The sequence below is a fragment of the Antechinus flavipes genome, chromosome 2 (genome assembly GCF_016432865.1).
Source record: "Antechinus flavipes isolate AdamAnt ecotype Samford, QLD, Australia chromosome 2, AdamAnt_v2, whole genome shotgun sequence".
Taxonomy (NCBI): domain Eukaryota; kingdom Metazoa; phylum Chordata; class Mammalia; order Dasyuromorphia; family Dasyuridae; genus Antechinus; species Antechinus flavipes.
The window spans coordinates 657,245,879-657,259,883 of record NC_067399.1 but is presented as its reverse complement, the minus strand read 5'-3'; the positions used below and the strand labels follow the sequence as shown (position 1 = coordinate 657,259,883).

Here is a 14,005-nt window from a genome sequence, read left to right as displayed (position 1 = left end):
CCTGGGCAAGTCATTTAACTCTGCCTCAAAAAAGGAAATTACAAATGATTCCCCAATTGTTAAGTGGTCAAAGGATATAAATAGGCACTTTTCAGGAAAAAAAAAAAATCAAAGCTATCTATAGTCTTCTGAAAAAATGCTCTACATCAGCAATGATTAGAGAAATCTAAATTAAAATAACTCTGAGATATTAACTCAGATGTATAATATTGGCTAATACCACAGAAAAAAATGGCAAATGTTGGAGAGATGAGAAGAAATTTGGACACTAAAACCCTATTGTTGAAGTTGTGAACAGATAGATCCAATCATTGTGGGGATCAATTTGGAACTGTGCCCAAAGAGCTATAAAACTATGCATACTCTTTGATCCAGCAATTACACTATTAGATCTGTATCCCCCCCAAAAAAAGTAAAAGGACCAATATATACAAAAATATATAAAGCAAGTGGGAGTTTTCTGTCATGGTGGTAGCAAAAAACTGGAATTTGAGAGGATTCACATCCATTGAAATGGCTGAACCAGTTGTGGTGAATGGTTGTGATGGCTTAGCATTGTTCTATAAGAAATGATGAGCAGGATGCTTTCAGAAAAACCTGAAAAGATTTACATGAACTGATGCAAAGTGAAGTTAGCAGAACCAGGAGATTATTGCACACAGTGACAAAAATACTGTATAATGATCAACTGTGAGGGACTTAGCTATTCTCAGCAATATAATTATTTAAGATAATTCAAAACTACATATGATGAAAAATGCTATCTACTTTCAGAGAAAGAGATGATCAAGTCTGAATGTAGATAAAAGCATGCTTTTTTAACTTTGTTTTTCTTAGAGCTTTTTTTTTAATCTGTGATTTCTTTACAATATGACTAATATAAAAATATGTTTTGTATGACTAGACATTTATAACATATCAAATTGTTTGCTTTCTTAATGAGGGAGAAGGGAAGGAAGGAGAAAAATTTAGAACCCAAAAATTTAAACAATAAATATTAAAAGAGTGTTTTGTATCTGATTGAAAACAAAAATTTTTTAAAGAAAGTGAAAAATTATACTTCATAACCAACTAAGCATAGTATCCTTTGACCTTTCATGGAATTACAGAATTTGAGAATCAGAAGGGATCTCAGCAGACATTTAATCCATTTATAATTAAAAGGAACCTTACTATATAACATACTTCACAAATGGTCATCCAATCTCTCTTTAATGACTTCAAGGAGAAGGAAGCCAGCATTCCAATTTTTTTCCCATTAATTTCTAAGGCCATTTCTTAACAGCATTAGTTATATGATCAGAAGAGCACCAACTCAGAGGCCCCGGCTCTCCAATTCTATTTCTAACATTCAATCCCTGTGTCACTTTGAACAAGTTTCTAAACCTCCTCAAACCTCAGTTTCTCCTTCTGTAAACTGAGAGAATTGGAGCAGATAGCCTCTGAGAGCTACCTCTTCTTGCTCTAGACCTATATTCTCTGACATATCCAAAGAAAAGAAATTTTACCACATAGCTGTCCAAATGAATGTTATTCCTGTATCCTTTTGCCTTTGAAGTTTCCACTTCACATATGACCCTGAATTTCTAAATATGCCCTGATAAAAAGTCTCAACAGAGAATAATTCCAAGAAGGAGGCAGGGGAAAATGGAAGCCAGGGCACTTAACAACAATCTCTATCTGAAGGGCATAAAAGAGAAAGAAGGAACTAGTGTCATTCTCTGGAAAAGGGGACAAAGGCAAAGATAATGAAAATTATCAAGAATCTTACAAGTAATTTAAGGGGACTGAATAAGAGGGAATAAAGACCAATCTAAAGAAAATATAGGAAAGCAAAAACAGTTGTGAACAAAGGGTGAGTGGAGGAAGCCAAAGATAGTACATAAGAGGATAAACTGGAAGCAATTTGGAGAGGAAAAGATGTGATAATAAAAATACTAGTTAATACAGAATATGAGAAATGGAGGAGGAGAGAGGGGAAGAAGATCAAGGAAGGAATCGGGCTTGGAAAAGCTCACTCTCTGTTTCTAGGGAGAGCAGAAATCAGTATCAATAGAAGACAAAGATTAAAAACATCATCACCAACCAAAGCGAGGCAGTAAGCTTTGTTTTGTTTTGTTTTGTTTTGTTTTTACCACAATCTATGCTATGATTTCATTGTAAACAGAGAACTCTTAAAGAGGAAATGTTCTCCACCAATGCAGACCAGAAATTGCATAAAACAGCCTTGACATTCAGAAGCAACATGATCCTAAGGCAAATCACCTAATCTCTTATACTTCAGTTTCCTGATTTTTAAAATGAAGAGTTGGACAAGATTAGCACTAATGTCTCTTTCAGTCTAGATCTTACTTCACAGAGCTTTTGTGTGTTAAGTTTATCATTACCAATAGAGAGAAATTCCAGCATGTGATGGCTTTAGTTATTCAGAGAAACTAAGATGTAGAGATGTATTTTCTAAGTGTAACTCTGTAGAAATATGTCCACTTTTGCTCTGCCTTGCCAAACTTGGATCTTAAAAGTGATAAAGTACAGATGCATATAGTTACAATAATAAAAATGTAATTGCTGGGGGGAAAAATGTGTCCGATCCATTGGAGGAATTTATTGCCTATGGATGCAATGGTGTAAGTTATCACACAGGGAAAATGGAAGTGGATGATTGAAATATATCAGAGGTTGGGCACCCATGCAAATGACCTAATGATTTACCTATGTACTAGGGGGGGAAGTAGATTAAAGATAAATCAAGGCTTGTGATGAATGGAAAAGAAGATTTATTAGCAAATGAATTTAGGAGTCAGAGAGTGATATAATCAGACATATTACCAATTACTCTAAAGATTAAAATGTAATTTTGACTTTGAGTCAAATATTGAGGTGATTAGTAACCTCTCCAGAGGAAATCTAAGGGATCAAATGTAATGTAAGACCTTGGTAACCCCCACAAAGAGTAATATGGAAGATTAATGATGAGGGAAAACCATGAATTTTCAAAGAAATAGAGATGTAGGTTTGATAATAACTTTATCTGAAGGCAATATTAAATTTAAGTTGTTGTACTTCTTAATCTCAGCAGTAATAAAAAATGGTGACTATTATTCAATTCAACAACAAAAATTCATTATATAATTACCATGTGCCAGACGATTTGTTAGGTACTGCATGCAAAGACAAAAATGAAACAATCCCTGTCTTCAAGGAGCTTATCAGGGAAGACAACATGTATATATGTATAGATGTAAGTAAAGAATCAATGTGATATAATAGAATCAGTACAATCTGGGTTCAAATCTTTCCTCAGATATTTATTAGCTGTATGATCCTGGACAAGTCTCTCTGTGCTTCCATTCCTACATCTAAAAAAGAGGGAAGTAGACTCTTTGCCTTTTAAGGTCTTTTCTGTGATGACTGCGTATTTAAAATCAGCCAGTCAGGAATTCAGGTTAAGGGGAAAATCTTCAATCTTTATTCTCAGTAGAGGTGAAGAAGGATTGTGATAGCAATATGGGCAGCTGCGACAGGAAACCAGCTAGCAGAGGGGGATTGGAGGTGAAGGGCGGTCCTGATAGCAATGAGAGCAGTTGTGATAAGACGCCAGCCAGCAGTCTCTCTTTCCATTTCCTTTTCCACTGCCCTGCCTCCACCCACCAAAATTATCATTTCCTATACAACACATCAGGACTTGCACAAAGAGTGGGTGGGGGCCATTCTTTCTCCAAACATATATATTAATAGAATATGGTCCAATTAGTATTTAGCCTCATGTGCTTGGAACCTCAGTGCATCAACTCAAGCCTCAGTCCATTACACTTTTCCAGTTCTGAACCTAGTCCCTATATCCTTATATATGCACTTTTCTTCTCCCATTAGAATGTAGAGTCCTTGACTGTTTCATTCTTTTTATAAATTGCATCCACAGTGCTTGACAAATAAGTACTTAATAGATGCTTATTGATTGATCCTATGAACTAGGATTTCAATCAATAAATATTTATTAAACACTTACTATCTATCAGACACTGTGTGAGGTACAGGAACAACTACATAGTAGTCTCTGTCTCAGAAGTTATATTCTATGAAAACAGCATATATAACGATTGATCCATCCAACTCATTCCCCTTCTAATACTTGTAGGGAAAAAGTAATATCTGGACACATTTGTCATGAGAAGGTTCCTGGAAAATGGCTTATAGATCACTTGAGAGGGCAATAATAAGAGAACTTTTTCAATACAGGTTCTGACATTGCCCAATAATTCCCTGGCAATGCCAATCTTGTTTTCAATGTGACTAAGGGCAGCATTGTACTGATAGTCATATGTGATCTAAAGGATAATTGTAAAAAAAAAATCCCAGCAACAAACTCATGAGTCAGATGATTTTAAAATAATAAATTCTGGATTTCAGAACTTGTTCATTTATACAAGGGAAGACTTCATAAAACTGTGATCAAGAAGAGATGTCCAAATTTGTTTGTGCAACTAAAAAATTTTTTATTTAAGAGATATTGTTATACACAATGGGGTTTGATAAATATGTATGATTTGTCTTTAATGTTAAAGTTGCCCCAGGAGGGAGAGCATTCTAGGAATCAGCAAAAGCCAGTTCAAAGGTGACATAGAGATAAATGTTGTATGTGGGGTGTGGCAAGTAGGACAAACCACTAGTAACTCTATCAAAAGACACAATTATCTCTATAACAGCAAAGAAGATGACCTTAAACTAAAGTATCTTCTCATTCTAAAATCTGGCAACCTATGAAAATGAACAGCAGTCAATAACCTTCTGTCTTCCTTAAGCCTAGCAGCAGCTGGAGAATATTGTATCATTGAAGTGCCTGTGCTATCTTGGAGTCAAGGGAGAGAACAGTGGACATTACCAGATGCCATGCTGGATCACAGGATGGGATGATATGGCACCAGACTGGCATGGTGGAGAGGTTATAACTTGCCTAAGGTCACCCAAAATTCTCCCTTCCTAGTCTGATGCCATTGTCACAAAAAAAAAAATCTAGCTTAACTACTCCCAGAGATTCCTATCATCCAGAGGCCAGCTTTCTAATTATTTAGAAAATCTGTTTTAAAATGTGTTAGCTGGAGGTTAAGGAAGCAAATATTTATGAAAAGAAGACCTTGTAACAGGAACCTGGCTCACAACTCTTCAGACTGGTGTATCCTCACAATAGTGATAGCTGAAATTTACATAGTGCTTTAATGTTAGCAAAGTACTTTATGTGTGTTATCTCATTTGATCCTAACAACAACTCTATGAGGTAGGGGGAATTATTATCCCCATTTTATTGGGGAGGCAACTGGTCATAAATGATTTGCTTGGGACCACACAGCTAATATCTGAGAAAAGATTTGAGCTCAGATCTGTGAGACTCCATCCCACTATGTCACCTACCTGTTAGAGGGCTGACATTAAAAATTATCATTTTGATTTTAGTTAAGTTAGATTCAATGCAGTATAGGGGAACAGGAGCTGAAGTGGGCTTCAAAGATGTGGGTTTAAATCTTGCTCCTGATACTTATTAGCTGTATGGCACTGGGAAAGTCACAACCTTACAAAGGCTGCTTCTTTATAAAATGAGTATAATAATACACACAGTATCTACTTCACAGAGCAGGCACATGGATTAAATGAGAGGAAGTGGAAGAGATACTTTGTTAATCTCAAAGTTAAAGTAAATATCAGTGTTACAAAAAGGACTTTTCTCCTAAATATGTTGCAAACTAAGTTTATTGTACCTAAGTTACCATAATATTTAATGAAACAAGATTACTTGTAGTAGTAATAGCAGCAGCAGCTATAATAGTAATAATAGTAATAGTAGTAGTAGTAGTAATAGTAGTAGCAGCAGTGATAGCCATAGTAATAGCAGAAGTAGTTGTAGTAGTGTTGGTAATGGTAATGGTGGTGGCAGCAATGTTAGTAGTAATAGTAATAGTGATAACAGCAGTAGTTGTAGTACAAGTGATAGAAGCAGCAGCAACAGCAGCAGTAGTAGAAGTACTAGTAGTAGTGATAGCCATAGTAATAAGAGTAGAAGTAGTTGCAGTAGTGGGATGGTGGTGGCAGCAATATAAGTAGTAATAGTAATAGTGATAACTAGTAGGAGGGGGAGGAGGAGGAGGAGGAGTAATGGGAATAGTAGGGATAGTAGTGATAGAAGCAGCAGCAGCAGCAACAGTAATAGTAGTAGTAGTAATAGTGATAGCAATAGTGATAGGAGTAGAAGTAGTTGTAGTAATGATGGTAGTTGTGGTGGCAATGATAGTAGTAGTTGTTGTTGTGATAGCAGCAGCAGCAGCAGCAGTAGCAGTAGTAGTAGTAGTGATAGCAGTAAGATCAGAAATTGTTATAGTAGTGGTGGTGGTGGTGGTGGTGGTGATGGTGACAGTGGTAGCAACAGCAAGAATTTTTATATAGTGCTTTAAGGTTTTCTGAATTTTTTAAAATACCATCTCATTTGATCATTACAACAACCCTGAAAGGTAAGCTAAATTACCATTATTATTTTAAGTGATCTGTCTGAGATCACACAGATAATAAATGTCTCAGGCTGGATTTGGATTCAGACCTTTCTGATATTAGCTACAAAGCTTTATCCATTCTGCTGCCTAGATATATGACTGAAGAAGCTGCTTAGAGCAATAATTTCCAGAGCGCAAATGACATTGTCTTTCTAAATACTGCACTGGCTGAGCCACTGTAGTGGCCCTAGTAAATTCCTAGTAAAGTTAAAGATTCTTCATTAAAGTACCAAATCCACAAACCCAGGACAGTCTCAAAAAGTAGCTGATGCGGGGTAGCTAGGTGGTGCAATGGATAGAGCACCATCCCTGAAGTCAGGAGGATCTGAGTTCAAATTTGACCTCAGGCACTTTAACACTTCCTGGCTGTGGGACCTGGGGCAAGTCACTTAACCCCAATTGCCTCAGCAAAAAAAAAAAAGGAGCTGATGCAAACTTCAATTATAGACATAAACATAAAGAATTGCCTAACATCAAATTCTGTAAGTTGATTTTGGATGAATCAGATCTATCAAATTTCTTGTCCTAATGGAGCACAAGCAATCTCTGGATAGTTCTACAAGTTAGAAAATCTTCAAGTCAAGATTCATATTTGGACTGAATATTTATTCTCTGAGGATCAAACTAGGTAAGGATACAGAGGCTCATCACCAGTTCAGCTGCAGGCTGATGAATTTTTTTTTTGGTCATAGCAACTTTTGAAAACAGCCTGCCAAGTTATAGAAAGGTAATTATCTGCTTGAGTGAGGGGGAATAGCCACACAGATAAAATTATAAATTTTACTGTGCTAAAGAAGTAATCAATTGGGAATAATCACTTGGAAAAAGTGTTCAGCCTCATTAATAACCAAAGAAATACACATTTGAACAATTTTGAAGTACAACCTCACACTCATCAAGTTGGAAAAATAAGTTGAAGGAAAACTTCAATGCTGGCAAAGTTGTGGAGAAACAGACACACTCATTGCTGGTTGAACTGAAAACTCATCAAATCTCTTTGTAAGACAACCTGATAGAATAGCACTAATAAAGGTTACAAAAACATCACATGTTATCAAGTAATTTTTTAGGACTATATTCCTTGAATGTACATATCATACATCTATGAAGAAAGCATGTCTGTGTCTTCAAAGGTTTAATTTATGCCAGACTTATTTATGGTTGCAAAAAGAAAAAATAGAAACTAAGGCTAAAAATAAGGAGAATGGTTAAATAATGTGTGGGAAAGTAATGGCACAAAGGGCAAAACTGGGATGCAATTAAGATAAACAATTATAAAAATATGAAGAAATATGGAAAGATGTTCACAAAATGATGCAAAACAAAATGAGTAGAACTAAAAAAAGAGCACATATTAACAATGAAGAGGAAATATAAATAGTAATAAATGAACAAATAACACACATGAAGACTAAGTGACTGAAAAGCTATTACATTTTATGTGCTATTTACATTTAAGTTACTAACTGTTGAAAAGCAAGATAATTAGGTAGTGGTGGTGGTGGCAATGGTGGCCATGATGGCAATAGTGGCAGTGGTGGTGAATGTGTGTGTTGCTATTGCCTACTGGGGTGGCATGAGGGAGTTCGAGACTCCACTGGCTCAATTAATATTGAAAACTTCTACTTAGAGGTTAAATGGCTTTGCCATGATCATCAATGTCCAAGGGAGAATCTGAATCCAGAGCTTTCTGATTACATGTTCTTTAATCACTGCATCACATTGTCTCTTCTTGATTGTGTTGGTAATTAATATTAAATATCTTTTTTAAATCACTTTTAAATGACTATTAGGATGGACTAGCATTTTGTCAACTAAATGGCTTAATTTATGTACTGAATAATAAGCTTTTCCTCCAAGTCTGCAGTTCCAAGAAGATCTACTATCTACCACTTAAAAGTTTGTGCTTGCATCTCATCTCTCTTAAATTCTCTCACATTCTCTCTCCCTTTGTCTCTGTCTCCCTGTCTCTATCTCTCTCTATCTCTGTTTCTTTTTGTGTGTGTGTCTGTTCCTCTCTCCTTTTTTTCTCTCTCTCTTTCTTCCTTTCTCTCCTTTTTCTCTTTCTCCCTCCTTTCTCTCTCTCTCCATCTCTTCCTTTCTCTCTACCTCTGTCTCTCTGTCTCATCTCTATAAGGCCAAAAATTCCCTCTCAGTTTATGAACCTGATATAGGACCTGAGGCTCAGCATTTTCAATCAGAAGTCATTTCTCCCCAGATATTCTGTAGTACAAGGGCCCACGGGGCTTAAAAATCACCCCCGGCATGAGACAAAAATTGCATTACCTAGATTTATATATGGTTACAGCCTTTCTGTACAAAGATGTACCAAATGACCCATCATGAGTAGATCACATGCTTTTGAGCTTGAGTGGTATTTTTTCTTTACAGTGAATAGATTTCTACTGGATAATAATACTGCTAGTCAACACTTAACAAATTCAATTGATTTACTCCTTCTGATGATAAAAACTGAATTCACACATTTTGTTGTGAGGCTCAAGAAAGATCAGACCTACAAAGTTCTTCACAAACTTTAAAAGTCTAGAAATGTAGAGGTTATTAGCATCATCCTCTCCATCTAATTTAAAGGGGCTGCCATTTTGTCCAATAACACAAAAGATGTATTTAACACGTATAACATATCCACATCTGTGAAAAATGAAAATGTAGCTATTGACTCCCCATTATACAAAATTTTGACATATAGTATAGGTAATTTAAAGTTTTGTATTAGCTAAGAATTCTCACTTTTACAAAAGAGCTTACCACAAGGTGCTTTGAAACAAAAGAGCTCCTTATGGATATAATAATGATGTGTTATACATCATTAGCATGTTAGGGTGAGAAAAAAATAGATTTGAAGTCATCAATTCTGGATATGAATTCAATTCCCCCTCTTACTAACTGTGTAATTATGAGCCATTTCTGAACCTTGAATTTCCTTACCTGTGATCAGAGTGTTGGCCATTAAGGTCACTTCCAGTTCTAAATCTATGATGTAATTATCCTCTTTGAGTGAACTCATTGAAAGAAGATAGGAAAACTTAATGTTCCAATATTATGATTCAATTTTTAGGAATTTTGTTTAAATATATGATCTGCAAAAGAAGTGCAGGATAGTAATATAGCAAGAATAAGTCATAACTGGAAATTTCAGAAAATGGGGAAAGTTAATATGGGGGTAGAGGATCAAACAGGAAAGGATAAGGGTAGAAGCTATGATTACTCATGTATAGGCTGAGATATACTGAACACAGAGGTTATGGGCGTTCAGGAGATTAAAGAACTTGGAAACCAAAGTGTTCAACGGGTGTTGGAGTGGATGAGTATCAAATTTATTCAAGAGGACAGGGAGCCATTTAAAGGCCTAGTGATGACAGCAAAAACGATCTGGATGAGATGGCACTCACCATAAAAGTAGTTACTGAGCAGTGGGACAGGTGAGTCTGAGAGTGGCAGTATGGAGCAAAGAGTATAATAATTTCTTCTTCTGGACTCATGTACCCTGAGGTGTGAAAGAAAGGTCAGCCTTGAAGGTAATGACAAGAGGTATGGTGTCTTTGATAGAGAGCTAGGATTCAGAAATCATCAGTCAAAGCAAGAAGTGTGAGTAGAAAGGACCTAGCGCCATCAATTTGGGGGCATTTGGCTCAGCCCTTTCATCTCACATGTTCAGAAACTGAGATTCAGAGAATGGAAATGACTTGAAAGGAGTTGCTCCACGATTGAAACTCAGATTGTCTCATCTAAATCCAGCAATCTTTTTTCAGTACTACAACAGAAGAGCTGTTGGGGGTCAAATGGAAATGAAAGTTGAAGAGAACAAGTATTGGAGAGAGAACTAATATTGAGTTTATAGTCCTATCAAATCTAGTGGGAAGGCAGGGAATGTCTTGAGTGGAAAGATAAAGGGTCTCAAGTTCATATCCTATGATGATCTGTTAAAAAACAATTGGGGATATTTAGCCAGGAAAAGACTGGGGAGGGGGAATGCTAGTTATAAAGGGTGGTCATATGGACTAGACCTTATTCTTACTTGCACCATTTGACTGCAGAGGACAGAACCAGAAGCAAGGACGGAGGGGAGAGTGTGGGAGATGGAGAAGGAGAGTTGCAAAGAAGCAAACTGAATCTTCTTAAGTCTTCCTAACATTAGAACTGTCCAAAAGTGGAATGAACTGCCTCCAAAAGGAATGAGTTCTGAGTCCTGGGAAGTATTCAAGCAGAAGTTAGATGATAGATATATCATAGTGAGTATTCTATCCTGGTATGGATGAACTAGAGGGTTGCTGAATTCTGTATTTCTGGAAAATTCTGTAATTTTGTGACTTCCTTGGGGACTCTCGTGACAGAGAGGAGGTATCCTGAAGGCCAGGGAGAAGGAGTAATGGCTTTGATTTTCACAAGTGGGGCTGGAATGATCTTTCCCCCAGGAAAACTCTGTGGTCCCATGGAAGGAATTTCTCCAAATCAAATTACCCCACAATGTAAAACTTCAGTGGTTCTGTTCTAATTCCAGATCTGATCAGGAAAAATAGATGGGCAGCCCATGTTCTTTGCCAGTAAAGTCCCATAAAATGATCTGTGGGGAATCTCTGCAGAATATTGATGGCCATAAGTTGTATAGGAAAATAAGGAAATTTATATCACTTTTCTGAACTTCAACAAAATGTACCCACATGATGAGATCACGGACCCATTAAAGTAAATATTTTAAAATAAAATTGCATTCCTTAGAATCTAGCATTAAAGCTTAAGGACAATTTCAGATGTTATATTTATATATATATATAAATTAGCAAATTTATTTTGTCATGTTTTTACCGTTTTTTGTTCACTTCTCTTTCCATTCCCTAGGTGTGAACATGCCCTGTGATTTTTATGCTTTTCCTACCTGGATTATGAGAGGTTCTAACAGCTTCTCCACTGTATGTGTCTGGATCTGGAGGTCCTGGGGATTCATTTTCAGTTGGATCGGCATCTCAGCTGACATGCTGCCTGTGTAGAAAGACAAAAATAGACACACACAATTATAAGTGAGTCAAAATAATTTCTGGAGGACAGAGCCAAGCTTAGGCAGAATCATGGAGGTGATCAAGTTTCTCAGTGGTACCCCTTTCCCATTAGCCCCACCCTTTCAACTCAATTCAACTCAACTCAATAAATGTGTATTATGTACCTGCTAACTGAAAGAAGAGGCAGAGCATTCCATGATTTTAGCCCCACCCTAAGTTATTTTAGGAACAAGCAGGGGTATGCTGTGAATGGTAAAAAAAAATAAAATACACTCAGTTGTCTGGGAAGGGAAATATATGTGTGACATACCTCTAAATTTAATCTACAGTAACATTTTCTATATTGCTTTATTGCTCCAAAGTCTAGACAATCAATAAAATAATAAATCAACACCTGATTTATGATATTTGCCTGTTTCAAAAATACAAATGTTCACACTGAAAATTTAACAATCAGATCTCAGCGTCACTTAGGACTTGCTCCCATACCCTTGGACAAGGAGAAACATTCATTTTCTCTAACATATAAACTTTTTCACCTTCAGTTCCATTAAGTTCATGAATCATCCATGTGGCACTTCTTCCAAAGGTACAGATCACAGAGCCTCCATGCCTCTTGTCTAAGTCTTCCTGAAAATTCACTGCAAAAAGTCTTCTTTCTATGTTGAGAAACTTCTTCTGGATCTCTTCACAGTGCAACAGTATTACCAAAACATGGGACTTCTCCATGGCTGTCTCTTACTCTGCCTTCAATATGGTGGACCCTCTCTTTGGCAATTTTCATATCAATTCTTTGAGCAGACACTTACACTGTAGACTCTTTAAGCAGGCAATCAGTCTATAAGCATTTATTGAGCACTTATTATATGCCAGGCATTCTATGCTAGGCCCTGAGGATCCAAAGAAAGTCAAAAAGAAGGTGTGCACCTTCAAGAAGCTCATGTTAACAAAAAAGACAGCATATTAAAGAACTATATGTATGAGGTATATGGTATAAAAGGAAACTAATCCCATAAGAAGTTCACTGGTGGGGGTAGAGGACAAAAAGGGATGGTGGGGAGACCAGGAACGACATCTTAAAGAAAATATCTCTCCTTAAACTTTAGAGTGAACTCAGAGATTATGGTAGAGAACTAACTACACTCTAATTAAGAAATTATCATGTATGGTATTCATTTTCTAAATGGTATCAAAAAACAGATCTAGTCAAACTTCATAACTGATACTTGATAACGTACAAATGGGTGTGTATGTGAATACACATATTTATGATTTCCCTGAATCCCCAAATACTTTCTCGTGATCAGATGACATCTGGAAGAGTCAGTCAGTTTCAGGTGCTACATTTTTCAAAGGCTCTTAATGAGCCAGAAAATATTCAAAGGAAAACAAGCAAGAAAGTAAAGAGGTTCAGGTTCATGTCTCATAAAAGGAATTGGGGGTGTTTCTCTTGGAGAAAACTTGGCAGGAAAATTGATGGTTCATAGATTTAGATCTAGGAAGCACCTCATAGGGCATTGAAAATACCCCCTTCATTTTACAGAGATAAGAACATTAAGGTTCAGAGGGATGAAATGATACTGCTCTCTCCTGCTTCATCTCTTTAATCGCTTCTCAGTCTCCCTAGCTGGATCTTCAACTACATCATCCCCACTTTCTCTCCTGGGCCTTCTCTTCTCCCTCTACACTACTTAACCTGGGGACTCTCACCAGTTCCCATGGATTAAATTATTATCTCTATATTGGTCTCCTCTAATCTATTTATCCCGCCTTAACCTCTCTTAACCTCCAGCTTCATATTCCTAATGGCTATTTGGATATGTCACACATATCTCAAACTTAGCATGTTCAAAACTAAATTCATGTTGGTTTCCCCAAAAACCCCAATCTTGCTAACTTCCCTGTGACTGTTGAAGGTATACCATCCTCCTAATAGTGTCATCCTTAACTCCTCTTATACCCTCATATCCAGTCTATTGCCAAGTCCTATCAATTCATAACATTCTATGCCTTCTTTTCTCCTCTCATCCTGTCACTACCTTGGTGAAGGCCCTCCAAGCTCATTCTAGCTTAGTGTTAGTCTTCTGATTGGCTTCCTGCTTCATATCTCTCCCCTTCCAACCCATCCTCACTCTACTAACAAAGTAATCTTACTTAAGCTCAGGTCCCCTCTGCCAAAAAAAAAAGCCCCCAAAACACAAAAAACGAGGGATCCCTATCACTTTCACCTCCAGTATTTGATATAAAACTGTATTTTTAATTTTTAAAGCCCTCCATTACTTGGCCCCATCCTACCTTTTCAACCTTACTGTCTTCCACACACTATAATCCAAGGACACTAGACTCTCTGTCCATGTATCTCCTCATTCTATGAGTTTTCACTGACTGTCAAAAGACTGGGAATTCTCTCTCTCCTCATCTCTGCCTCTGCCTTCCCTCACTTCCTTC

At 36.8% G+C, this 14,005-nt stretch overlaps 1 protein-coding gene across 1 annotated transcript in view; it reads right to left on the bottom strand.

Moving 5' to 3' along the window:
• The window catches only part of CTNNA3 (catenin alpha 3), a 1,962,241-nt gene that overhangs the window by 1,936,677 nt on the left and 11,559 nt on the right, over nt 1-14,005 (bottom strand). The window contains exon 2 of the mRNA XM_051982587.1: nt 11,437-11,540. Coding sequence (XP_051838547.1) covers nt 11,437-11,535 — 99 coding nt within the window. The 5' untranslated portion in view covers nt 11,536-11,540. The remainder of the gene's footprint in view (nt 1-11,436; nt 11,541-14,005) is intronic.